We start from the raw sequence: 24,807 nt of genomic DNA, 5'->3' as shown, positions 1-24,807 counted from the left end.
TCGTCTCTCTCTCTCCCTCTCTCCCCCCCCCCCCAAACCTGTCACAGCCCTCTCTCACATTGTCTCCCTCCTTCCCCCATTGCTAGCGGCTTGCTCGTACGCACAAAGCCTTTAAGCTTCTCAGCTTCCCCCCGCGCCTACCCAGGGTTTTATGGCGCTCCTCAAGGTCTCTTCCCTCTCAGATTTGGACCTCGCTTCTTCCAGCACATTCGGAAGCTTTGAGGAGTTGCCTGCGTCACCGCCATGCGTGAGAACGAAGAACAGCTGCTGGAAGCATCCGAAGAGGAGCCTGGTCTTGAGCACTTCTGTCACATCCCGCTCTCTCAAGGTCTCCGCTATTGTTCCCCGTAAGTTTTCAAGCTCCCTGCCTTGCTGTATCTTTTGAGTGAGTATGGTTTTAAAAAAAAAAGCTGCGTCTCCCAATCAGAACCAGCAGAGTGGCCGAATCATTCCGCTCCTTAATGGGAAATCGTTGAAGTATTGCACGGTTCAGCCATTTCAAGGATCCACCTCCAAATATCATATCGCTCTTGAGCATCTATGGCATAGAAGAAGATTGAAACACAAATCAAAGAAAACATGAGGTTGTTTATAGCTCGAACAACAGAATAACCATCCTGGAAAGAAGAATTATCATTGTATGATAATTTAAATATAGCGGTAAAAATATCACAAGGAAAAAAGTGAGCATGCTGTCCTTCAGAAGCTTTAATGTTCTCAACAATGGTGAAGTGCACTTTATGTGGATGGAAACTGGCTGATGCTGTAGCTGCACTGTTCACATGAAGGGTTGGAACTTGGAAGTGTTCCCGGATCTGGACATGACACACGCAATAATAATGAAGCTGTCATTGTGATAAAGGTTTAGAAACATCAGCACAATACAAGTTCAAGTCCACTATGGGTTCAACTTCTCCTGAATTTGTTTTCAAGTTTGTGTGGAAGGTTGATTAGCTTTCAACACGTTGACATGATTGGACCTCTCCTTGGTTGATGCAGCGGTTGACCCCAACGTACAAATATTGCTCAAACGAGCTGTTGCAAAAAAGGCAGTCGAACTTATAAAAACAGGGATGATTGTTGGGCTTGGAACAGGAAGCACGGCCTCATTAGCCATAGAGGAGCTTGGTAAACTTATCCAGCAGGGCAAGGTAAACAAATTTTGCATAGTTTGTCCATTCTTGTCTACTTTATGTGTTGTGTTCTTAGAAGCAGTATAACTGTATATTTGTCTTTAAATATGCCTAGCTTTACTTGCATCTCATATATGTGCTGTTGAGATCGGGTCTCTGATTACTATAGCCAATATTTGTTAGTTGATGCCTACCTGGCTTTTCTGTTGGAACTTAAGTTAGTGAAACCTTTCCCTAGCATCTTTTGACCTTGTATTTTATTCCTCTTAGAAGATTCTGTGCTGATAACTATAAATGTGCTTAGCACTCACTTCCTATAACACCTCTATAACTAAATCTCACTGATGGATAAGTAAAGTTGCAAATTTTCTGGAACTGCAAAGGCAATTTTCAAGCAATTTTCTCTTCTAAAAGCATGGAATAGGATCAACTTATTAGAGCAAGAGTCTATTTCCACCTTAGGATTCTGACCCTATTATGCAAAGTTTGTAATTAGATTAGTCTGAATTACTTAGCAGACAGGGCTAGTTTGATTCCATTGTGACCTTATGAACAAAACAATGTGTTCTCTAGCCCTCCTCCCCTGCTCCCCATTGCACCCCTGACAATACAGCCATGGCCACACCCACTCCTGCATTTGACACAGCCAATTGCTGGAGCCTGTAAAGAGAGCGTTCATGTCTGTTGTAGTTGGATTCACATCTCTATTTGCAGCTCCGTCTGCTGAAGGAAAGTAGAGAATGCTGCCATGGTCAAGTAGATGCTGGCTGGGTAGGTAGTCAATTGAACCTTCCTTTGGAGCCTACGCTGCTGAAAATACAAATGTGGGGGGCAGGGGGGGTTTCTGCAGCTGTTTAGCAAAAATTGACCTTGATCTGGTTGATTTATGCTGCCTTTTGGGAGGTGCTTCTGCTTTTGCCTGCAAATATATTTCTAACATAAATCTCCAGGCTGAAAGGGGACTGTTTTAGGCTGCAGTGCATGCTTGCTTGACAGGAGTACCAGTCCAGGCTGAAATGCAAGCTTGATTGGCTATGCATGGGGCTGCTGATATGCCTGAAAATGCTGCCATGCTGGCCTGATTAAGTGGTAATGTAGCTCATGGCTGAAACTACCATTGAAATGTAGCCAGTTTAGGAGTCACAGTTACTTTAACTACAGTGAGGTGCTATGAGGTATTTTGGAGTGAAAATTGCAAATGCCACTTTGTGATGTTTCAGGTAAGAAACAAGCTGCTTTGAAATGAACTGATCCTTTTTTGGGTGATCAGAGAAAACTGTGCTGTGATAATAAATGACATTTTTATGTGGGAAATGCTGGCTGGTGCTCTAAATTCCCACAGCTGAGTGAGAGAAGACACAGAATGAAAGTTCGTATCATATAGTCTTACTCTGGTTAATTGAACTGTACAACTGAGAGGTAGTGTGTTTAAAACCCAAAATCTCCTAAAACAGCCATTTATGGTCATGAAAGTTGGTAAAAATGATTGATGCTGGTTGGACCTCATACTTTGGTGTGCTGATTGTAAGTGCTCATGAGTATATAGAAGGAATTATGAATTTGTGCCTTAAGATAATTGATCTTAGGTTATGGAAATATGAGAGTTCACATTCCTACAAGGGTACACCTTTCAAAGAAGAATGTGGATTATAGAGGTACACGTGCTTGAAAAGTGTGTGGGAAGTATGTGGAAAAGAGAAGTGTGTGTATATCAAATATAGTTGAGTGCACATCCTAGTGAATCCCAAGAGATAAACTTGTGTATGCATTTGTAATGTGCTCTTGATCATTTTTTTGTGTGTGCTAGGGTTGAGACATAGACTTTACTTCCCCTTTGCTTGAGCTTTAATTACTTGTGTTATATTATTTTGATGGATGAACTGGACAAAGCCCCTAGAGTTGTGACTATGTTGGAGTTTTACAATTGTAGACCATTCGATCACGATTTTTTCCAAATTTTGCCAAAGCAAGTTCTGCTCGTCCAAAAAGACTCAGCCATTTCACCTAGGGCGTTTCGTGTGTTAGTGAAATGTTTTAGGCGTTTCGTGTTTCAGTGCTAGCAAAAAATGTTTCGCGGTTACCCCATGTATGCAAACTAATCCACCAAATGTTATGTATGGGATGTGGGCAATTTGCCAGATTTTTAGTTTGGGATATAGCCCAATCGATAGAGTATGCTTGTACCAGTATTTCTTTATATAAATTTAGTACTGAAAAAGCAAAACACTATTAAGAGGGAGAATGAATTGTAAAGTTTAAGACCTTAATGTTAGATTAGGATTTATTAGTATGCACGCACGCACACACTCACAGTGAACAAGTGAACAACTATTAACAAGAGAGAGGAAAGTTGTTGGAAGGTTACATCCATTATGTGAGAATGATAATGAGAGAACAATCCTAGGATACTAAAGTACCACACCTATTGGAAGTGCACATGGATAAGGAAGCATTCACACCAGCCATGGAGGAGCATGATAAATGTAACAAACCATCCTTGAATGTTGTTAGTGTAGCAAATGCGGAAGCGTATGGACAAGAATGGAAGACAATGAACACGAGAGAAGAGGGAGAGAGAAAAGAGACAATAGAACACAGAAATCTACGATTAGTGAATCCTGAAATGAAGAAGGCAGATATACAAACAGGTTGTCAAAGTATCTCATTGACTTCTTGCTACTCCAGGAAATAACACCTGTACCATAAGTAAAGCAATAATATGCTATCGTTGATCTTTGTTGGTCAACATCTTCAGCCCAATCGGCTAGCCCGAGAGAATCAAAGCCGAATTGCTAGCACCTACTAGATAATGAATATGAAGATCAGGGGTCTCTCTCAAGAACCGCAAAATCCTCATAGTAGCTTGCCAATGAACAAGCTTGGGTTCATTCATGAACCCTACAAGCAAACCTATAAGAAAGCACAAAGCCATCCGAGTGTTAAGGAGCCATGTCAACGACCCAATCAATTGCCTATAGTAGTGGGTAGCCTCTGTTGCCGGTGAATCTGTATGGACCGTAGCCTTCTAGTTTGGATCCATAGGAGTAGAAATAGCCTTGCATCCCTCCATCTTAAACATAGTTAAAAGCTCATGCACATAGTGTTGTTGGGAGATGAAAATCCCCCTCAGAGTTCGCTAAATTTCATGATCTTAAAAAAAAAAGAAATGGAGAAGTCCCATATCCATCATCTCCTGACAACTTTCTATAGCTTTCGATGATCAATTGCCATCATCGTTAGGCGATTACATTGCTGTGTTTACCAGTTCTAGTCCCAAAGACTACTGTGTCTTGGTTTTTAGCTTGTTGCCCTTCTAGTTTCAGCATCATCTTAGCTCCAACTGTTAGAGCTGGACAGTTGGTCATTCCCTAGACACATGCAGGAGCAGTCAGAGCAGATGACACTTGGTAGGCACAGCAGGAGCGGGTGACACGCGGCAGTCAGGTTGGAAGGTTGGTCGCATTGCGGTTAGTTGGCTGCATTTAATGCAGTCAACCTAGTATCTTTTCATCATTTTTACTGGCCTATTTATTGGCCCTGCCTTTTGCAGTCCAAGACAGTTGTGCTCCTAGATTTCAGGCTTGCAGATCGTGGAGATTGTCCTTGGGGCTGATGGAGATTGAGATCTTCGAGGTGGAGACAAACGCAGACATTCTCTCTGTGCATCCGTGTATATTTGTGCATCATTATATAACATCCTTCATTGCAGATTTTCTGTGTTTCACTGTCTCTTTCTCTCTCTCTCTCTCTCTCTCTCTCTCTCCTCTCTTTGTTTACTCTGTCTTGGTCATCTGCTTCGGCATTGCTTCACTTTGACATGGTATTAGAGCATTGAAGGCTTGGGTGGACCCGTTTGAAGAGGAGATTTCAGTGCGACACAAGGCTATATTTCCAGCGTTCAAGGGTGAGGAGGAGGGCTGCACATCAACAAGGCTGAGGTGAGTGTGGGTGTGCAAGAAAGGAGAAGGTTTATTGAAGCTATTGCTGGTTTTTGCTGTTAGAGAAGGAAGAAGGCTATGTTTTGGGCCTTCAAGTGCAGATTTTACCTTTTCATTGCCTTCGATGGGTGAAGGAGCGGGAGGGGCGGTCAAGAGCCCTAGTAGGCTGTATTTTCACAGTTAGAGGGGGCTGTTTTTTGTGTTTTGTGCAGGCATTGTAGGTGAAGATGCCTTTTGAGACTGAGACAAAGTTCCAAGTGATCATGGACCGGAAGGTGTCCGTCTTACCGGCTCTTCCATCGGATCAAAAGCTTGATGGCGATAATTATTGCATTTGGGAGGTCATGATGCTTGCCATTTTGGAGTCCTATGATTTGGCGGAGCTTATTATAGAGGCTATTCATCGACCTTCTTCATGAGACGAGTCTAGACTCTCTTCTAGTGATAAGGTGGAGTTGGCAAAGGCTCTGGTATATTGGGATAAACTCAGTGCTCGCATCCGCTCATTTTTATTTCTCATGTACAACAATTGTTATTTCTCATATTGAGCATTTGATGGTAGGTCGGGAGATACGGCTAGAGCTTGGTTAGATGTATAATTGGATGGCCGTTATAAAGCGAGTTTCTTTGGAAGTGCAGATGTAGACCATGAGTGTCAACAAGTCATCTTCTATGCGGGAGCATATTAGCAAGCTAAGGTAGCTTTAGATGCATGTACAAAACGCAGGGAAGGTGATCACTTTTGAAGACATGGCGATAACTCTTCTTTCATAGTTATGTCTCTATTTCAGTGTTTTTTATTTTTCCTTGATTGCTTCAAGGTGGTCTAAGACTTTTCGGTGGGAAGAGTTGATTCTTGTGGTCTTGGACCAAGAGGAGCAATTGAAAGGGACCAATGCTTTTAAATTTGAGGCCTTGGTTGGTCAGCCCTCTTAGAAGAAGGGAAAGGACCCAAAGGAGGAGGAAGAAGACAAATACAAGGACAAAGAAAAGGAGTCTACTTGTCACATCTGTGGCAAAATAGGTCGCTGGACGAAGGATTATCTTGACAAGGAGAAGAAGGAGAAATCTTCAAAGGATTTTGAAGCTGTAGCTGCTCCCTCATCAGCTGCTTTTCTCCACTTGGAGGCGGTTGAGGATTTGACCCTGACAGCTTTTGATGCTACATTGACGGCCCCATGTACTTGGGAGTGGATTGCTGACAGTGGTATCTCATGGCACATGACTCTTTCTTCAGCAATGTTGATCATTTGCAGCCTTCTCATAGCTAGATTCTCATTGGTGATAGTTCATCTAATCCTATACAGGGATGGGGAGATATGCATCTTATTTTAGATGGACAAGGTGGTGCTCATACATTCGAGGTGCTTTATGTGCCGGCTTTCGAGTAACATCTCCTTTTGGTGCACAAGATTTGTGTCCTCGGCTTTTTGGTTGAATTTTATGTGGATTCTTTTCGGATTCTTGATCGTGGATTGAGACATGTTCTTTCTTTAGGTCATGAGGAGAATGGAATCTACAAGTTGCGGTCTTTTTTTGCCTTGACTTCTCTTCTTCTTACCTCACAAACTCAATTCGAGCTTTGGTATGCTCGGTTTGGCCACCTCAATTATAATTACCTTCAGAAGGCGTTTGAGGGACAACTTGTTCAAGGTTTGCTAGATATTGTGGTGAGCTAGCAACCTTGTGTATCCTACATCCGTGGGAAGCAGACTCATGATGTTGTTTCTAGCAAGGCTTTGAGGTGGTCTTCAGCACCATTGAAGCTTGTTTCTATCGATCTTTGTGGATTGATGAGGACGGAGTCCCTTAGAGGGAGCTTGTATTTCATGCTTATTGTGGATGATTACTACAGGATGACACGGGCTTATTTCTTGAAGCTGAAGTCAAAGGCTTTCTCCAACTTTAAGGATTGGTTGCTCTTTGAGGAGAACCGATCGAGCCGGAAGTTGAAGACCTTATGATCGGATAAGGGCAGAGAATTTGTTTCTAATGAGCTTGCTCGTTTTTGTGTAGATCGTGTATTCACCAAGAGTTTGCCAATACAAACACCCCTCAGGAGAATGGCATCTTGGAGTGGAAGAATGACAGTGTAATCAAGATGGCCCATACAATGATGGAGCACCGTTAGACACCTCAATGTCTATGGGCTGAGGCTATGGTTACCGAGTTCACATCCTCAATCATTCCCCTACTTCCGCTGTTGTTGGTATGACTCCATATGAGGCATACTTTGGGTCTAAGCCAAATGTTTCTTATTTTAGGGTTTTTGGGTGTGATGCCTATGTTCACATTCCGAAGACACAACGTTACAAATTTGAAGCAGCTTCCAGAGAATGCTTGAGAGGGGAGTGAATAATACCCTGTTCTTGGAGATTCCGGTGACAGCTGCGTACCAGTGATTGTTTCTTTGGAGCCTCTTGAGGATTCTTCTTCAGATGAGGAGCTTAGTTCTTAGCTACCGGATTCAACAATTGCTTCCTCGCCGTCGGTGGACTTTCCAAAAACTTTAGTAGATGTAGAGTGACGAGAGGCGAGATCCGGTCTTCTCCTCGTTAGGCTCGTGACATTCTTCGTGATGTAGGGATTGAGGGGGTCCTTGAGGAGTGGCAGCCGTAGGTTGGCGTGCGGTGTTCTTGGAGGAACCAAGTATATCACATTGAGCTTGTTTACACTAAAGATTGTCTGATGACTCGTGTCATGTAGAATTGGGAGCCCACCTCCATGAAGGAAGTTTTGCAGCATGACCATTGGCAGAAAGCAATGGAGCAGGAGTTGGAGTCGATTGAGAGGAATGACAGATAGTATCTTGTGCCGAAGCCTCCTCATAAGAAGATTATTGGAGTCAAATGAGTCTTCAAGACCAAGTGCCACAGTGATGGCACGTTGGACAAGCACAAGGCTCGCCTTGTTGCTAAAGGTTTTGCACAGCGCCCATGCATTGATTTCTTGACACTTTTTCCCCTACAGCTCAAATAGCTATTATTCGTGTAGTTCTTGCCTTGGCTAGCCATAGGAGATGGCCGGCGGTCTATTAGCTAGCTATGAAGTTTGCCTTCTTGAATGGGGAGTTGAAGGAGGAGAACTATGTTGAACAATCTCCAGGCTTTGGTTCTTCTAATGGTAAGGTGTACAAGTTGAGGAAGGCTCTCTATGGCCTTAAGTAGGCTCCCCGTGCTTGAAACGAGAGCTCCCCGTGCTTGAAACGAGAAGATTGATTCGTTCCTCTAGGAGAAATTGGGGTATTGGCATTCCAAAGCCGACCCCCAGTTGTATGTACACGCCTCAGGTGGAGGTGGTGTGTTGTTTGTCCTTTATGTGGATGACTTCATTGTGACAGGTGACCTTACTCAGATGGTTGAGCAAACGAAGGCAACACTTCATGAGAAGTTTGAGATGACAGATATGGGACTTCTTCACTTCTTTCTCGGTTTTAGACTTGGAGGGGGATCTTTATTTCCCAGTAGTGGTATGTACAGGAGCTCTTGACTACGTGTGAGATGGAGAGATGTAAGTCTCTTACGACTCCTATGGACCTAAATTGGAAAGCTACTGCTCATTCTGATTCTCCTTTGGTGGATGCTACCCATTACAGGCAGTTGTTTGGCTCCTTGATGTTAGCAGATATGCTAGCTCATGTATGAGTCTATGCATGTAGAGGTTGGGCACATTATTTAGGATATTTTAGGCATTTTTTATGGTCTTCATTTTGGTCATACTTAGCATTTATTGCTGGCCGACCTGATCATATCGAGGACATATTTTTGTCCTATATATTCAGGCTCCTCCTCCCCACTCAGTCATTCATTTGCCGACTTGATCATATTGAGGATATATTTTTGTCCTATATATTCAGGCTCCTTCTCCCCACTCAGTCATTCATTTGCCATCACATGTGTGGAGACTCCGTGGAGAGAGGAGCTAGTGCCGGTGTCCACACAGCCAGTGACTCACTGTTATATGCGACTGTCTTGTGTTGGATATATGGATTCCATTCCCAGAGCAACTGTTGTATGTGACTGTCTCTTGTGGAATATATGGATTTCATTCCCAGGGCATACATGAGTTCTCATCTTTATTGAGTTTTTCACTGTTTTTTCTTTCCCTTTCTCTTTTGTCTTGTGTTTCAGCAGTTTATTACAACATATGTTCACGGTACCATTGTTGCTCCACTTTTGACATGGTATCAGATTTCCGGTTCTGTCCTCTTGCTGTGTTTTCTTTGCTGATATCAAGACTGTTTTGACCAGTACTAATCAGGAGATTGCTGCTCCAACAAAGGGACATGCTTTTTCTGTGTTTTTACTGATGTCAGCATCTGTACCGCTTGCGTCAGCTCCTCTCCTACCTATCAGTTCTAGCCTGTGATTTGGTGTTTCTACATCTCCTGTTGGTTGGGGGCGACTGCATTATCAGGCCGTTTTTGCTGTTTCAAGCAGTTTCTAGCTAATTTATTGACTTTTCGCAGCAGATTTCTTCTTGTTTTGGTCAGATTTTGGTGAATAGTGCATGTGAACTCTCATTTTTTGCAGGCTGTGCTTGTGGTTTGGTTGTGTTCCCTCTCCAAATCCCTTCTTTTCTGTACTTCTCTTCTAAATCCTCTCCAGATGGCTCCTCCGTGCACATCCACTAATGATAAGTTACACGGACCTGATCATCTTACATGGAGTGCTGTGATGAAGGCTTGTTTATACAGAAGCGGTTATGGTACGTGGTTCGCAGAGCTATTGAATGTCCTCAACGATCTTCTCTTGTTCCACCTGATTTTGATGAAGACAACCATGAGCAAGCAGTGCTTACTTGGGATTTGAGCAATTCCCGTGTGTTGGGAATAAAGGCCTTAGCACTTGTACTTACACGTATATATCTATCTCAAAATCTAAAGGTACACTCATCATTGTATCTAAAAAAATGTGCTCACTCTCTACACTACTTGCTCTCGCTCTCTCTGTCTCTCACTGCGCGTAGGATAGCCTGCCTCGATCGTCGTGCTCTATCGGCCCCTACAAACTGTTATCAGAGCCAATGGCTCACTCAAGCTGTTGAGAGGTGTAGGCGACACGCAGAGTCTCGTGTAATAGACTTGTGGACTGTTGAGGAGCAGGCGAACGGGCAGTAGCAGGCGTGACGAGCTGCAGGCATAGTCGATAGGTGACAGGCGACAGGCTGAAGACCAGGCGACAGTGGGAGCAGCTGACGAGTTTGGAATTAGGCGTGGACCACGACACCAGCGCGCTTCACGATGGGGGCTCCATGCGAATTATCAACCTGCAGAACGACAAGGGGCTGCACGATTGACTCGCGAATGGGGGACGGGGGCAACTGCATGGCAACCAGCTGATATGGCGTTTTTTTTTTTTTTTTTGACATGCAATCTGACAACGCGACGTGTGAGTGGCGACAGGCAGGGGACCCGCATAATTTCTCACAAAATCAATTTCTTCTTGAAATTCCTTTTGCCCACTGACATATGTTCATGCGTGGAGGCACAGCTTCCATATTTTGTGCAATCTTAGCCCAAAAATTTGGGGCTTTTCCCAGATTTGGGGAATTTGATACAGGACAAGCAAATCTGTCTCAGAAATTGCATTAATTTGTGACATTTTGTCCCCGACATTTGGGGCTTTTAATGTACATGCGCAAATTGGGCTGAAATTAATCCAATTTCTCGACATTGAGCACATTGGACCCCATGCAATTTGGGGCTTTTGCAGTTTGGGCAAAATTTGTGCAGCATTTGATCATTTTATGCACATGTAGGTTGAATTCCGCGCAATTTGGACATCAACACTTGGTAAAATTTGGGGATTTTGCTGAAATTGCTTTATTTTGGCAAAATTGGATTGTCCTATGCATGACAAAGGAAATGCAGATGTGTGTTTGACGCTTGGAGCACAAAATTTTGGGGCTTTTGACCGTTCGTGTCAAATTTTATGCCTATGGGTACATGTACAACAGAAATTGCAGCTGAAATTTTGGGATTTCTCATGTAATGTGATGCACATGCCCTTGGAACAGCTGTAATCAGTTGGATAATGCTGTAGCACATGGTTTGGTGCTTCTGAAAATTTAATTATAGATCTGAAATCCGTACTTCTGCGTGGTCATTTATTGCTGATTGATACTTGTTTGTACCTTGGTCACTTGGGTGACAGTTTGGGCCTGCATTTGCTGGTTTTTTGGTCACATTTGGGCTGAAAATCATGACTGGCAGCAATGACAGTAGTAATCTGATGCACATAAAGAAGCTTGAAGGCGCACATAATTTTGTAGTGTGGCAAAAATAGTGCTACAATATCCTGTTACAAAAGAAGCAGGCAAAGCCGATCAAAACCAAAGGGGCAAAGCTTGCGGCGGACATGGATCAGGACGATTGGGATGAGTTGAATGAGCTTGCACGCTCAACCATAGAGCTATCGATTTCTGATGCCTTGCTCTTCAACATTGAAGGTTTGGATTTTGCATATGCTATATGGACTAGACTGGAAGAACTGTAGGCACAGAAGAGTGTTGCAAGCAAAGTGTATTGGCTGAAAAAGCTTATGGATTTGCGTATGAAAAAAGGTACAGCAATGTCTATTCACTTGAGTGAGTTTAACTTCATTTTCAGCCAGCTAGTTGCCTTGACGTTCATGATTGATGAGGAATTTAAGGCTACTTTCTTGCTTTGCACTCTACCAGAGAGTTGGGATACATTCAGGACTGCTATGAGCAATTCTAATGTGATCCTTTTGTATGCTAATGTAGAGAGTGCTCTACTTGTGGAAGAGATGAATTGGCAGAACAATGCATCCAGTAAGTCTTCCAATGCTTTGCATACTAGGGGCCCAGCAAAAGGGCAAATATGATGGCAAGGGACGCAGTAAATCACGTGGCGAAGATGTTGAATGCCATCATTGTGGCAAGAAGGGTCACTTTAAATGTGACTGCTACAAATGGAAGAAAGAGAAAGGAAAAGGCAAGAAGACAGATGATAGCAAGGAAGAGAAGAAAGATAGTCAGCCTAAGAAGAGCAGTGTAAAAATTGAAGAGGTGAATGTAGTCACTCATGACAGTGACAGTGGGAGTGACGTACTCTTTGTCTCTTCACACTTTCGTGCACATGCTTTACTTATAGATACAGATGATGACATGCATACCTGGATTTTTGATTCAGGCGCTTCCTTTCATGTCACCCCTCATCATGAGTGGTTTTCTGCCTATACAGGGGGTCGACATGGTGTTGTCCATCTTGGGGACAACTATGCATGTGAGATTGCAGGTATTGGTAGTGTGCAGTTACAGTTTCAGCATGGCTCTGCCTTTACACTTCAGCATGTACGGCATGTATCTCAGCTCAAGAAGAGCTTGATTAGCACAAGGCAGCTAGATGATGATGGTTTTTATACCACCTTTGGTGATGGAAAATGGAAGGTCTGTAAGGGATCTAGGGTCATTGACGGAGGTTGCAAGACTGATACTTTGTATCCACGCGTGACCATGTTGTTGCTGTGACGGAGTAGCCAAGCGTTTCTTTGTGGCATGGCCGGTTGGAACACATGAGTCAAACAAGAATGAAAGTGCTTTCTCGTTTGAGTTACTTGCCTTGTCTTCGTTATGCTGATTTTGAGCATTGTGATCATTGCATTTATGGCAAACATGCACAGACGTCACATAAAAGGTCTCTTTCTTTGAAATCTTCTCCTTTAGAGTTAGTACATTCGGATGTATGTCAAATGCTAGGATTATCTTTAGGGGGGAAATAAATATTTTGTCACCTTTGTTGATGATGCTACATGGAAAGTATGGGTTTACCCTATTCGTAGCAAGGATGAAGTGCTTGATAAGTTTAAAAAATTCTTGGCATTGGCTGAAAATCAGACAGATAAGACACTTAAGTGTCTTCGCTCTGACAATGGTGGGGAATATGTGTCCAAGGCCTTTCAGGCATTTTGTGACAGCAAAGGGATAAAGAGGGAGCTCATTGCCCCTCATAATCCGCCCCAAAATGGAGTTGCAGAGCGTATGAATCAGAAGCGTGGTCGGGCAAGCCACTTTCATATGCTCATCTGAAAGTGTTTGGTTGCAAGGCTTTTGTGCACATTCGTAAGGAAAAATGCAACAAACTTGAGCCAAAGTCATGTAAATGCATTTTCCTAGGATATGATGACGAGGGTGAAATGGGGTATAAATTGTGGGATCCTGAGAAAAGGAAAGTAGTACGCAGCAATGACGTTGTCTTCCGGGAAGATCGCATGCACAAACAACCTGAAAAGACTGAGGAGGTCCGTAGGGTTGTATTCCGAGAGGAAATACCTTTTGGACATCAAAATGTGCCGGTTGTACAGCAGCAAATACCTGCTGTAAATGAACTTGTAAGTGCAGGAAATGATGCTGGAAATGATCAGCCAGCTATTGCCTATGAAAATGAGCCATTACATGTGCAGGAACAGCCAGGACAGCAAGCTGTTAATGCTGATTTGCAGGCTGAAATGCTAGGACAGCATGCTGAAAATGGAATTTGCAGGAACAGCTAGCAAACAATGACCATTGGGTTAGGAGATCGCCTAGGGCTACTAGACAACCTGACAGGTTTGTTCCTAGTGCAATTAATGTGGTTGATTATGTCATATTGACAAACTGCAGTGAATCGTCTTGCTTCAAAGAAGCAATGGACAGACAGGACAGCAAGAAATGGTATAAAGCCATGTTGTGAGAGATGGAATCTCTTGAAAAAAATGGCACTTGGGACTTGGTGTAGTTGCCTAAAGGGCAGAAAACCCTTCCATGCAAATGGGTTTACAAGATGAAGGTCACTTTTGGTTCCTCACCAAAGTACAAAGCAAGATTGGTTGCAAAAGGATACAAGTAGGAGCATGGAATTGACTTTGATGAGATTTTTTCTCCTGTAGGTCAAACCTTGTATACATATTTGTGAGTGTGTTGCCAACATAAGGATCAGCTTCAAAACCTTCGCCAGCAATAGTAACATGTGTTTCCCGTCCCTTATCTATGGCACCTACACTGCCACAAGCTCTTAACCTGCAGATGAGGGTGACAACCGTGGGGGGCACATTTTCCAATTGCATTTGCTCAAGCAAGTATAAAGCCTCCATACCAAGGTCGTGATCAAGATACCCTGTCACCAGCACATTCCAGGAAACAACATCTCTAATCGGTTGTTTTTCAAACACTGCTTGAGCTTCTGAAATTGAACCACATCCGGCATACATATTAAGTAACGCATTGGCAACAAATTGGTCCCTCTCAGAGCCTTCTATAACAATTTGAGTGTACATTTCTCTACCCTTTTCAATCCATTTCAACCTAGCACACGCTTTTAGTAAGGCTAGCAATGACTACATTGAGAACCATTTTGGGCTCGGTTGCAGTTAAGGATATGAAGCTCATACAGATGGATGTAAAGACTGCATTTTTACATGGTGATCTGCATGAAGACATATATATGCAGCAGCTTGAAGGGTTTGTTGAACAAGGGAAGGAAAAAATGGTATGTAAACTCAAAAGGAGTTTGTATGGGCTGAAACAAGCACCAAGAGAATGGTATCATAAGTTTGATACATTCATGCAGTCCCAAGGCTTTCATAGAAGTCAAGTGGATCACTGCTTGTACACCAAGAAGGTAGTAGATGGCAGCCTGATTATCTTGGTTTTGTATGTTGATGACATGTTGATTGCTGGTAGGGATACTCATGCCTTGGATTCATTGAAGCAAAGTTTTCATGGCAGCTTTGACATGAAGGATCTTGGTGATGCAAATCACATTCTTGGTATGCGAATACTCAGAGATAGATCGAAAGGCTTACTTTATCTATCTCAGCAGGAGTATATCTCCAAAGTTTTGCAGCGTTTCAATATGGAGGGGGGGGGGAAACAATTGGGGTTCCATTGCCTCCATATGTGAAACTTAGTGCAGAGGATAGCTCTACATCTGATGATGAGAAGGCTGAAATGGCCAAGATACCATATGCTTCAGCTGTTGGCAGTTTGATGTATGCTATGATTGCTACACGTCCTGACATTGCCTTTGTAGTGGGAGTGGTTAGCATATACATGGCAACCCCTGGTAAGAAGCATTGGGATGCAGTGAAAGGTATTATGAGATACCTCAAAGGCACAAAGGAGTTGTGCATTTGCTTTGGAAAGCAGAAGGCATCTGTTGTTGGCTTTACGGATGCAGACTATGCTGGTCATGCGGACTGCAGAAAGTCCACTTCTAGGTATGTGTTTACTTTCACAGGAGAAGTAGTCTCTTGGATCTCCAGGCTACAAAAGTGTGTTGCCTTGTCTACTACAGAGATAGAGTATGTGGCTGCCACTGAGGCATGCAAGGAGGCTTATGGCTTTCACGTTTGGTGGGAGAGCTTGGCATCATAGAGTTACCCGTTCTCCATTGTGATAGTTAGAGTGCTATCATGCTGGCACGGAATCCTGTCTTTCATGCAAAGACAAAGCACTTACAGGTGAAGTACCACTTTATTAGAGATGTACTTGACAACAAAAGTCTTGAGCTTGTCAAAGTGCATACAGATGATAACCCTGTAGACCTTCTCACAAAGGGTCTTCCAGCAAAGCGGTTTGCTCATTGCCGACAGATGATGGGATTTGGATAGATATATGTACTTCAGCTTTGTACATACCTAGACTTAGCTGATTCTTTTTTTTCTCCTCTTAAGGCACATTGCCTTTAGGTGGGAGGTTGTTGGGAATAAAGGCTTCGTGTCTTTAAATGTGCTTGGGTGTGAACACACCCTTAGCACTTGTACTTACACATATATATCTATCTCAAAACCTAAAGGTACACTCATCATTGTACCTAAAAAAAAAACGTGCTCACTCTCTACACTGCTTGCTCTTGCTCTCTCTCTCTCTCTCTCTCTCTGTCTCTCACTCCGTGTAGGACAGTCTGCCTTGATCGTCGTGCTCTATCGGCCCCTACACTGTGCTTCCTCGGCCTTGTTTCGGTGTATTTCCAAAGAAGTCCTACTAGCGGTTATCTCTTGTACATCTTTTGAAGTATGGAGAAAGTTGCAGCTAACGTACGTGGCACCTTCCACCATGAGGGCAGTTACTCTATATGGACAGCTCGAGCAAATTCCGTTCGAGACCAAAGATACTATCCAGTCTTTTCTACTTCGTGTGACCCAAATCCAGGATCAACTTCAGCAAATGTAGTCTGCCCTTCCAGAGGCTCATCTTATTAGACTTGTACTCTCCAAACTCCCTCCGGTATTTGATGGAGTAGCGAATGCTTTGAGGGTGCAGACATCATCAACTCCTATTAGTTTTACACATATGACCTCGATGCTGCTTGAGGATGAGGCATCATTGCGGTTACAGGGGAGGTTTTCTTTGGTTCTAGTGAGACTCTTGCGGCTTTAGAGAGGGGTTCAAAGAAGTTGAAGACCTAGTATTACCATTGTGGGAAGAAAGGTCATTTACGGAAGTATTGCAAAGAGTTACCGCCTTCCAGGAAGAAGAAGGAGAAGAAGAGGAAGTGGGATGTGGACTCCTTCGACGAGTCATCATCTGTCTCAGACTTCGACTCCGATCCTCCGACCTCAGAGAAGTCCAAGGTGTGGAAAGGATCAGTTTCTTCGGATTGCAGGAAGGGATTGATGGCCCCTTCCTCAGTTGCTTTCTAGTGGTGGTGATGATAGCATCCCTCACAACTCTCTAGTGCCAGAGGAGTGTGAGATGGGGCGGTTGTGCCTCATCTATGATCCAGAGAGGGACTTCCTTGATGCATCGATTAAAGTCTAGCGGATTCAAATCTTGGAGCTAGGATTGACATCCAGGTTCATGATAGGCTGTGCATTTGACAAAGAGTAGGCTTGGTTTCTTGTCATGAGCTCACATGAGGGGACACTTTGGCAGTCTGGCCAAAGGTGGGGACTTCATGGTGACGTATGTTTCAAAGGTATTTTTTATAGGATGGTTATGTATGCTATTGAGAGACATTGGGACAAACACAGAGACATGCTATGATCTTCTTTATTTTCAGGAGCTAGTACGATTGACATCGACATCAGGTTCTCTCTAAGGCACCTTGGTGGTGGCTTGATTACCTAGTGCTTGGGTATCCATGGTTCTACCTGGTGGTTCTGGTATCCATGGTTCTACTTGGTGGTTCTATGTTGTATGGTTTATGATTCATTCTCATTGTATCATTGTATTGTATCAGATCACCCATGGTTCTACTTGGTGGTTCTATGTTGTATGGTTTATGATTCATTCTCATTGTACCATTGTATTGTGTCAGATCACCCATGATCTGAGAGAGAGTGTTAGCAAATATGTCAGCTCATGCGTGAGTTTGTGCATGCAGAGGTTGGGCACATTATTTAGGATATTTTAGGCATTTTTAATGATCTTCATTTTGGTTATATTTAGCATTTATTGTTGGTCGACCAACATTAAATATTGGTCGACCTGATCATATTGAGGACATATTTTTGTCCTATATATTCAAGCTCCTCCTCCTCACTTAGTCACTTATCTACCATCACGTGTGGAGACTCTGTGGAGAGAGGAGCCAGTGCCAGTGTCCACGCAACTAGTGACTCACTATTGTATGCGATTGTCATGTGTTGGATATATGGATTTCATTTCCCAAGCATACATTTGAGTTCTCATTTGTATTGTGTTCTTGAGTGTTCTTTCTTTCCCTTTCTCTTTTATCTAGTGTTTCAGTAGTTTGTTATAGCATATGTTCACGCTTTCATTGCTGTTCCACTTTTGACACTTGATCTGACTTCTTAATACTTGTGTTGACTTATGTTATGTTGTAGGTGTGCTAGCCGGGTTCATGAGTGAACCCAAGATGGTGCATTGGTAGGTTGCTTAGAGGATTTTGTGGTTTCTACCAGGGACTCTTGATCTGGGGATCTATTATCCCGCTGGTACAGGTGCTACGGATTTGGTACTTTCAGGATGGAGTGATTCAGATTGGGTTGGTGATGTGGATCATTGGAGGTCCACGATAGGTTATTGCTTTACCTTGGGTGTTGGTGCTGTTTCATGGAGTAGTAAGAAGCAACCCATCGTTGCCCTCTCTTCGAGTGAGGTGGAGTATTGGGTGGTGTTTTCTACTATAAGTGAGACAGTGTGGCTTCGTAGGCTCTTGGAGGAGCTTGGCTGCTTGCAGATAGGTCCTATTGTTCTTTAGTGCGACAATGAGAGTTGCATTGCCTTGGCCAGGAATCCTATGTTTCATGCTCGGACGAAGCATATTGAGATCTGGTACCATTTCATTCTATCGCAGGGCAGAGGACAATCTTGCAGACTTGTTTACCAAGGCACTTCCCCAAGCTTTACTTCGACAACACTTCAGATCCCTTAGCCTTTTGCCTTGTCCAGGATCTAAGAGGGGATGTTAGAGCTGGACAGCTGGTTATTCCTTGGATAGGCAGGAGCAATTGGAGCAGATGACATGTGGCAGGTGCAACAGGAGAGCAAGTGACACGTGGCAGTCATGTCGGACAGTACTGCTGTCAGTCAGTTGCATTTAATGCAGCCAACTTGGTATTTTTTCATAATTTCTGCTGGTCTATTTATTGGCCCTGCCTTTTGCAGTCCAACACAGTTGTGCTCCCAAATTTCAGGCTGCAGACCGTGGAGACTGTCCTCGGGGTTGATAGAGACTGAGATCTTCGAGGTGGAGACATATGCAAACATTCTCTCTGCACCCGTGTATATTTATGCATCCTTATGCATCATTCTTCATTGCAGATTTTTTGCGTTGCATTATCTCTTTCTCTCTCTCTCTCTCTCTCTCTCTCTTCTCTCTCTCAATTCACTCTTTGTCTTGCTCATTTGCTTCCTCATTGCTGCACTGAGACACCAATTAGTGGTTACAACTCTCCGGATTCGTCTCCGATAGACATCACATTATGATTACTCCCTCAGCTTGCTCCCATGAGAGCCATCAGCTGTTGGGCAGCTTTCCCCTAGAGCATCTTGTATACTCTTTTCTTTATTTACAAAATTTAGTCATTCACTTTAGAGTTCTCTCTCTTCTTTGTTTGTGTTTTTTGTTTCGTTTTGCATTTGTGTTTGAGTTCTCTATGTTTCAGACATGGTTTCCCGCTCAATGTTTTCTTTTGCAAATCCTATAGCATATCTCCATAAGCTACCCCCAAAGTTTTGGCTTGATGCTATCATGCATGTAGTCTAGTGTTGAATTGCAGCCCCACTAAAGCATTGATTAAATGCACATCTTATGAGGCTTGGTATGGTTGGAAGCTAGTGGTGTTACACATTCGTGCCTTTGGTTGTTTGATATACCGTATATGCTTTGATACCACAACCATGAAGACCTAAGTTGTAAGACAAGGTTGTCAAATGTATTTTCATTGGTTACAGTTTAGAAAGTGAAGAATACAACTTATACCAACCCTCTACAATCTCATGAGTAGAGATATGGTATTCCTTGAACGTGCTGGTCAGATCTTCATGGACTGCAAAAATCAGCCCAATTTGGGGCCCATGGCACCGTTTTACAATTTATTGTCATTGTTTCAGCAAAGTGCACCCAACATCGGCACATTTCAGCAACCTGTTGAGGGTTTACAGTCTTAAAATCTGCAGCAACAGTCACATGCTAATTTTCAGCCCATTGATTATGGCATTGTTAATGATGAAGTGACCAATGAGATGGCTACTATTTGATAGGCTAAAAGTCCCTGGATGGTTGTTGGATGCATTATGGGACAGGAAATAGTCCGCTCCATTTCTTGATAGAACTAGAGTAGCCCCTTGCTATGTAGAGGGTATCTTGGTTGTGTAGGCACTTGTAGCTACTGCATGCAAAGAGGAACACGTGTCTTTCCAAGACCAGAGAACAAGCATTGGATGACAAATATACAGTCAAAGTTGGACTCCATATAAAATTGACGCATGGGAGTTATGTGGCTTGCCTACTGGCAAGCGTGCTATAGGCACAAGATGGGTTTACAAATGAAAACACAAATTTGATGGTAGCAATGATTGCTACACAAAAGGATGTGCAAAGATACGTGGGATTGACTATTAGAAACGTTTGCACCCACTTCACATACAAGCACCATTCATAGTGTTATTGCTTTGGGTGTCTATTTTGATTGGCACGTGCAATAGTTGGATGTGAAGATTGCTTTTCTGAATGGTGATCTTCATAAGGAAGTTTATGTCACTCAACCTCTTGGCTTTGTTTAGGAGGGCTCAGAGATCAAAGTGTGTCGATTGCATCACAAGACCCTCTATAGTTTGAAATAGGCACCTAGGGCATGATATGAGAAAAGATACATATTTGATTGCTCTTGGTTTAGTAATTCACACATTGAAAGCACGCTTTATGTCCACAGAGTTGGGGATAATCTATAGGTTCCTATTCTTTATATGGATGATATGTTGTTAATTGGACCTCATGAGACACAAATTGCAGCTCTAAAGGCTGAATTGCAGTATGCAAAGGCTTTAAGCTTACTACCATTCGGTGATTGATGTGCTGATTCCTTGTATATGTACACGTCATTCACTCAAGGGGGGTTTGTTACACTTATCGTGTTTCTTTGTAGCTTTGGTGTGAACACTCCATCCATGGATACTTTTTACCTTCTAGCTGTAGAGGGGTTCTTTCCCTTTCATTTGACATGCTGACATGGATTATCATTAATGATTGGCATCGATTGTAAGGTCACGTTTGAGGAGTTGCACATACATGCTTCTTTTATTTATGAAATTGATGTCGATCATGGATAATGGACCATGATGCATTTAAACATTGATGTTATGTTTAATGCTCATTGCACAAAATCATGAAGTATGTTACACAAGTCGTATTCTATATCTATTTAAAGTTTCAAAACAATTTTCTACTTTGAATGAACCTTTTCCTAATGCTTTAGGAAGCTCGTATGAAGCCTATGAAACTTGTTTCATACCTCTCGTTTCAGAAACCCCTAGCACCTAGCAACTATGTCTATAGACATAGAAACCCAAATTTATCTTACATGAAGTGTGTCTTTGTCCCATTATTGATTGTGTCATGAGATTTATTCTTATTGAGTTGTGATTTCAGAGTGACTCTTCTTTTCTTTTTTTGATAAAGATTAGACACATGTTGTAATACTGTGTGAAGCAACAAAAGCTTAAACTTGCCCTTAGTGAGCAGAAGTAGCAGTTTAAATGGCATGTGTGACCTATGTATTGGTTTTTTAAACTTTTATAAACACAAAAATAAAGGTTTTCTTAGTTTAATAAAGCTGCGTAACCCCGAGTGCACCAATCTACCTGTATGATCCTTATGCTTAATGCTGGCATTTTTGGCTTTGTATCCAGCTAAAAGACATAGTTGGGGTTGGAATGAGCTATCAATCTAGGGTTTTGGCCCGGCAATTTGGTGTAAAAACCGTAAGTATAATACCTTTGAATGTCTTGCAGAAACAGAAAATTTTCTTCCTCCATTTGCTAATTATATTCGGATGTCACTTTGTATTAGGCTGATTTGAATGATGTGAATACAATAGACCTGGCTTTTGATGGGGCAGATGAAGTAGATCCCTCCATGAATCTTATCAAGGTCTGTCTTTGATTGTTTGGCCTTTGTAGGCAGTGGAATTTAAGCTTGCAATTGTAGTATTTGCTGCTTAGCCTTGCTGTTACAGTTCTCATGCCAATATTTTGCATGTGGTGCACAGGGCGCAGGTGCTGCTCATACCATGACCAAGGTGGGGCATACTTTCAGTAGACAGCAAGGAAGTCTTAAGCATGACAATGCAAGGAAATTCTGATTACATTATTCATGCTAACAGGTTGTTGACAGTATAGCAAAGCAATGCGTGATCATTGTGGATCAATCAAAGATTGTGTCTGAGCTTGGGTTGACGTTTCCTGTGCCGGTTAGTCCACATTGACCTTTTTCTGTTATGCTAAGCACAGCCTATCATCACAGCTCCAGGTAGAGTCGTTCACCAATTATTAATTAGCAATATGTGTTCTATTTTTATAATAGAATTATTGTCATTAATATGTAATAGTTTCTGAAAATGTTTGTTTGTGAATAATGCTCTTGTGAACACACTTGTGGTTTGAGCTCCTTCCTTCTTGTCCTTGTTCTCGTGCTCCTTTTCTCTTGCAAGTTAGAGCTGCCATAACCAGAAAGAAGAGAGAATGGAGAGACAGCATGCATGCATGCAATGCAGCATGCGCACAGGCACTAGGCACACACGTTATCTCTGTGAATAAAACACCTCTTCTCATCTACAGTCTAGTGAATATCCACTTTGGACAAGAAGAATAGGTAATTTTTGTTGCTGCCAGTATGCGACTTGTTGGCAGAAGACTGCCTAATAATGTCACAAGACATGGTCACAAGTAATGGGTGGGAAGGGGCCTTGGGAAACAAGAATGGCATCCCCCAACGAAACATGGAGGTGTATTTCGAAAAAGCGGAATGTCCTCAATCCCATTCCCCCATCCAATTTGGATGGACAGATAGGGGATCTTTCCAAATAATGGGTTCTTCCCTGAGCTTTTGGGCAGTTTTAATGTTCCATTTTCCTTCCCCCTTTTCAACATGCACACACGCACTATTTAGAAAGCGGCCCCCCCCCCAACCCCAACACACACACACAAGTTTTGGGTGCTGTCATGATCCACATTCTCAATATTATAGGTTTCCTTTTTCGAATTTTTGGTGTTTCAGAATGATAGCTATTTTTTTAAAATGCAGTCCCTATCCCCCTGTTCCTGCCCCTTGCTTTTGCCTGTGCCCCTTCCCCCATCATTTTGTGACTATGCATGAAAAGGCTTTGCTTCAAGTGCAATTTACCATGTCAAATCCCCATCATTCCCCTTTTTCACCAAGTGGAAAAACTTCATTTGTATGAACTTTAATCACAGCTTAAGACAATGGAAACATGCAATGCAGTCGTTTACTTTACTGACAGCAACCAAGTGTAGTCTGCAGCATTTGAGTTCTGTGCACACTCCATTGGCTCGCGGTTTACTGTTTACTGTTTAGTATTTGGAGTGGCTGTTATCATATTACCAATGTTTGTTTCCAATTAATTCTTTTGGAAAATGTTATGCAGGTTGAAGTTGTTCCTCCAGCAATTTCTCCTGTTCTTCGTCAACTTGTTGCTTTGGGGGGAGGTAATCGATTTCTCATTTTACTTCTGAATTTTTAGAAATGCAGCCTTATAATCCCTTTCCCTTTCCTACCCAAAAAACAAAACAATAAGATGTCACCTTTGGACTAAAAAAGGAGTGTTTGCATTTATCTGTGTTAAATAAGGGTTTCTGAGAAATAATTAGTCACGATTTGGTTCAGTGAATGTGTGACTTGTATGTGCATCTGGCAGTGCCTGAGATAAGGAGTGCTCTCCGTAAGGATGGTCCTGTCATCACAGATCTTGGAAATATGGTGGTTGATGTGAGGTACATTGCTTCCATATGAGTTTTCATGTTCTGCTCAGCAGACTGTATAGTAGATACAGAGATTTCAGCCCCTTTTGTGTCAGTGGAAATTTACTGGGTAATTTTGCAGGTTTCCTGAGGCAATAAAAGATCCAGATACATTGGAGAAGTCAATCAATATGATTCCTGGGGTAGTAGAAAATGGTATGCTAGTCGTAGACATTTGTAAAGTCAATGCGTCCCTGTCTCTTATCTGTACACTCTTATTGTTCTGTTTAGTACTAATGATGTTCTCAGCTCTTTCTTTGGTTTCTTTTTTCTGGATTTGTTAACCTTTCCCTAATTTTCTGAGCATGGTGCCAATAGATAGGTTTGGGTCTCAGTAGAAATTTGGTTTCCTTGTGGGTAGATCCCCTCCCTTAAGAAATAAGGTTTTTAAATAGTTTGATTCCGACACCATATTGGTGCTCATAGCACATTATCATTATTAAACTACTTGGAACTGTCCTTTGGAAAAGTGCTCTGTCAAACTAAATTAAGTTTAAGGAAAAAATTCATGATTATTATATGATACATAAATGACCATGCAAATTGATGTAGCTGAGTAAACGTGTAGATTTTACTTTAAATGGTGATACGTTTGTTGCAGGTCTTTTCATCAATATAGCTGACACAGTTCTTGTCTCTACCCAAGATGGGGATGATATAGCAGTTGTGGAACTTTCAGAGTTTGTTAAAAGTTTGAAGAGTGCCAAAGAAGCATCAGTTACGTCATAACCATGCCTTCTAGGCAGTCAGTAGAACTATTGAATAATAGCTGGCACTTTATGGCTATACAAGTGGTGTAGTTGATACGTGAAAAGTAGACCAAAAAGGAGCACACTATTCCTGTTTCTACTTCCGGCAAATTCTAAGCATGATGCAGAGCATTAGTAAGGAATGACACACTCGCCTGTCAACAACATACATAGCTGATGAATGTGGTCAGACCAGTTGCAATGTAGACCATTTTCTGTATGCTAATGTTGTCAGTTGCCAAAATCAACAATTTACTCTTTTAACACCTTGAAAGGTTCCTTCTTTCTCAAAGTTAAAAAGGCATGTACTGGGGATCATAATAGCTGGTGGGCATCATGACAAGATGCTCCACGTAATGGATGGTACTGTGAAATCAGATCTGCATCCATGCTTTCATTGGAATGGTAATCCGAATTAGTATTAGAACTTTTGATAGACCATCAACATCACTCGTGTAAAAGAGCATTGTACTTGGACTTGTGCTTAAAGTTTTGTAATGTCCTCTTAGATCAATGTGATACTGAGATTGATCTTCTCCA

The 24,807-nt window shown here is 42.3% G+C and overlaps 1 protein-coding gene across 1 annotated transcript; it reads left to right on the top strand.

Annotated features, from left to right (window-relative positions):
* Positions 1-24,807, top strand: LOC148030228 (uncharacterized). The gene is made up of 10 exons (XM_087686495.1): positions 1-347; positions 1,000-1,151; positions 21,392-21,463; positions 21,552-21,632; positions 21,751-21,780; positions 21,865-21,951; positions 23,146-23,206; positions 23,416-23,491; positions 23,601-23,674; positions 24,120-24,807. Exons 1-10 carry the CDS (start codon positions 152-154, stop codon positions 24,245-24,247), a joined length of 957 nt encoding a protein of 318 aa, XP_087542621.1. The 5' UTR covers positions 1-151; the 3' UTR covers positions 24,248-24,807.

The sequence above is a fragment of the Lygodium microphyllum genome, chromosome 10, assembly GCF_053477565.2.
Source record: "Lygodium microphyllum isolate KBCC chromosome 10, Lygodium_microphyllum_v1.1.10, whole genome shotgun sequence".
NCBI lineage: Eukaryota > Viridiplantae > Streptophyta > Polypodiopsida > Schizaeales > Lygodiaceae > Lygodium > Lygodium microphyllum.
Note: the sequence above shows the minus strand (reverse complement) of the source record. Positions and strands in the feature narration are given on the sequence as shown.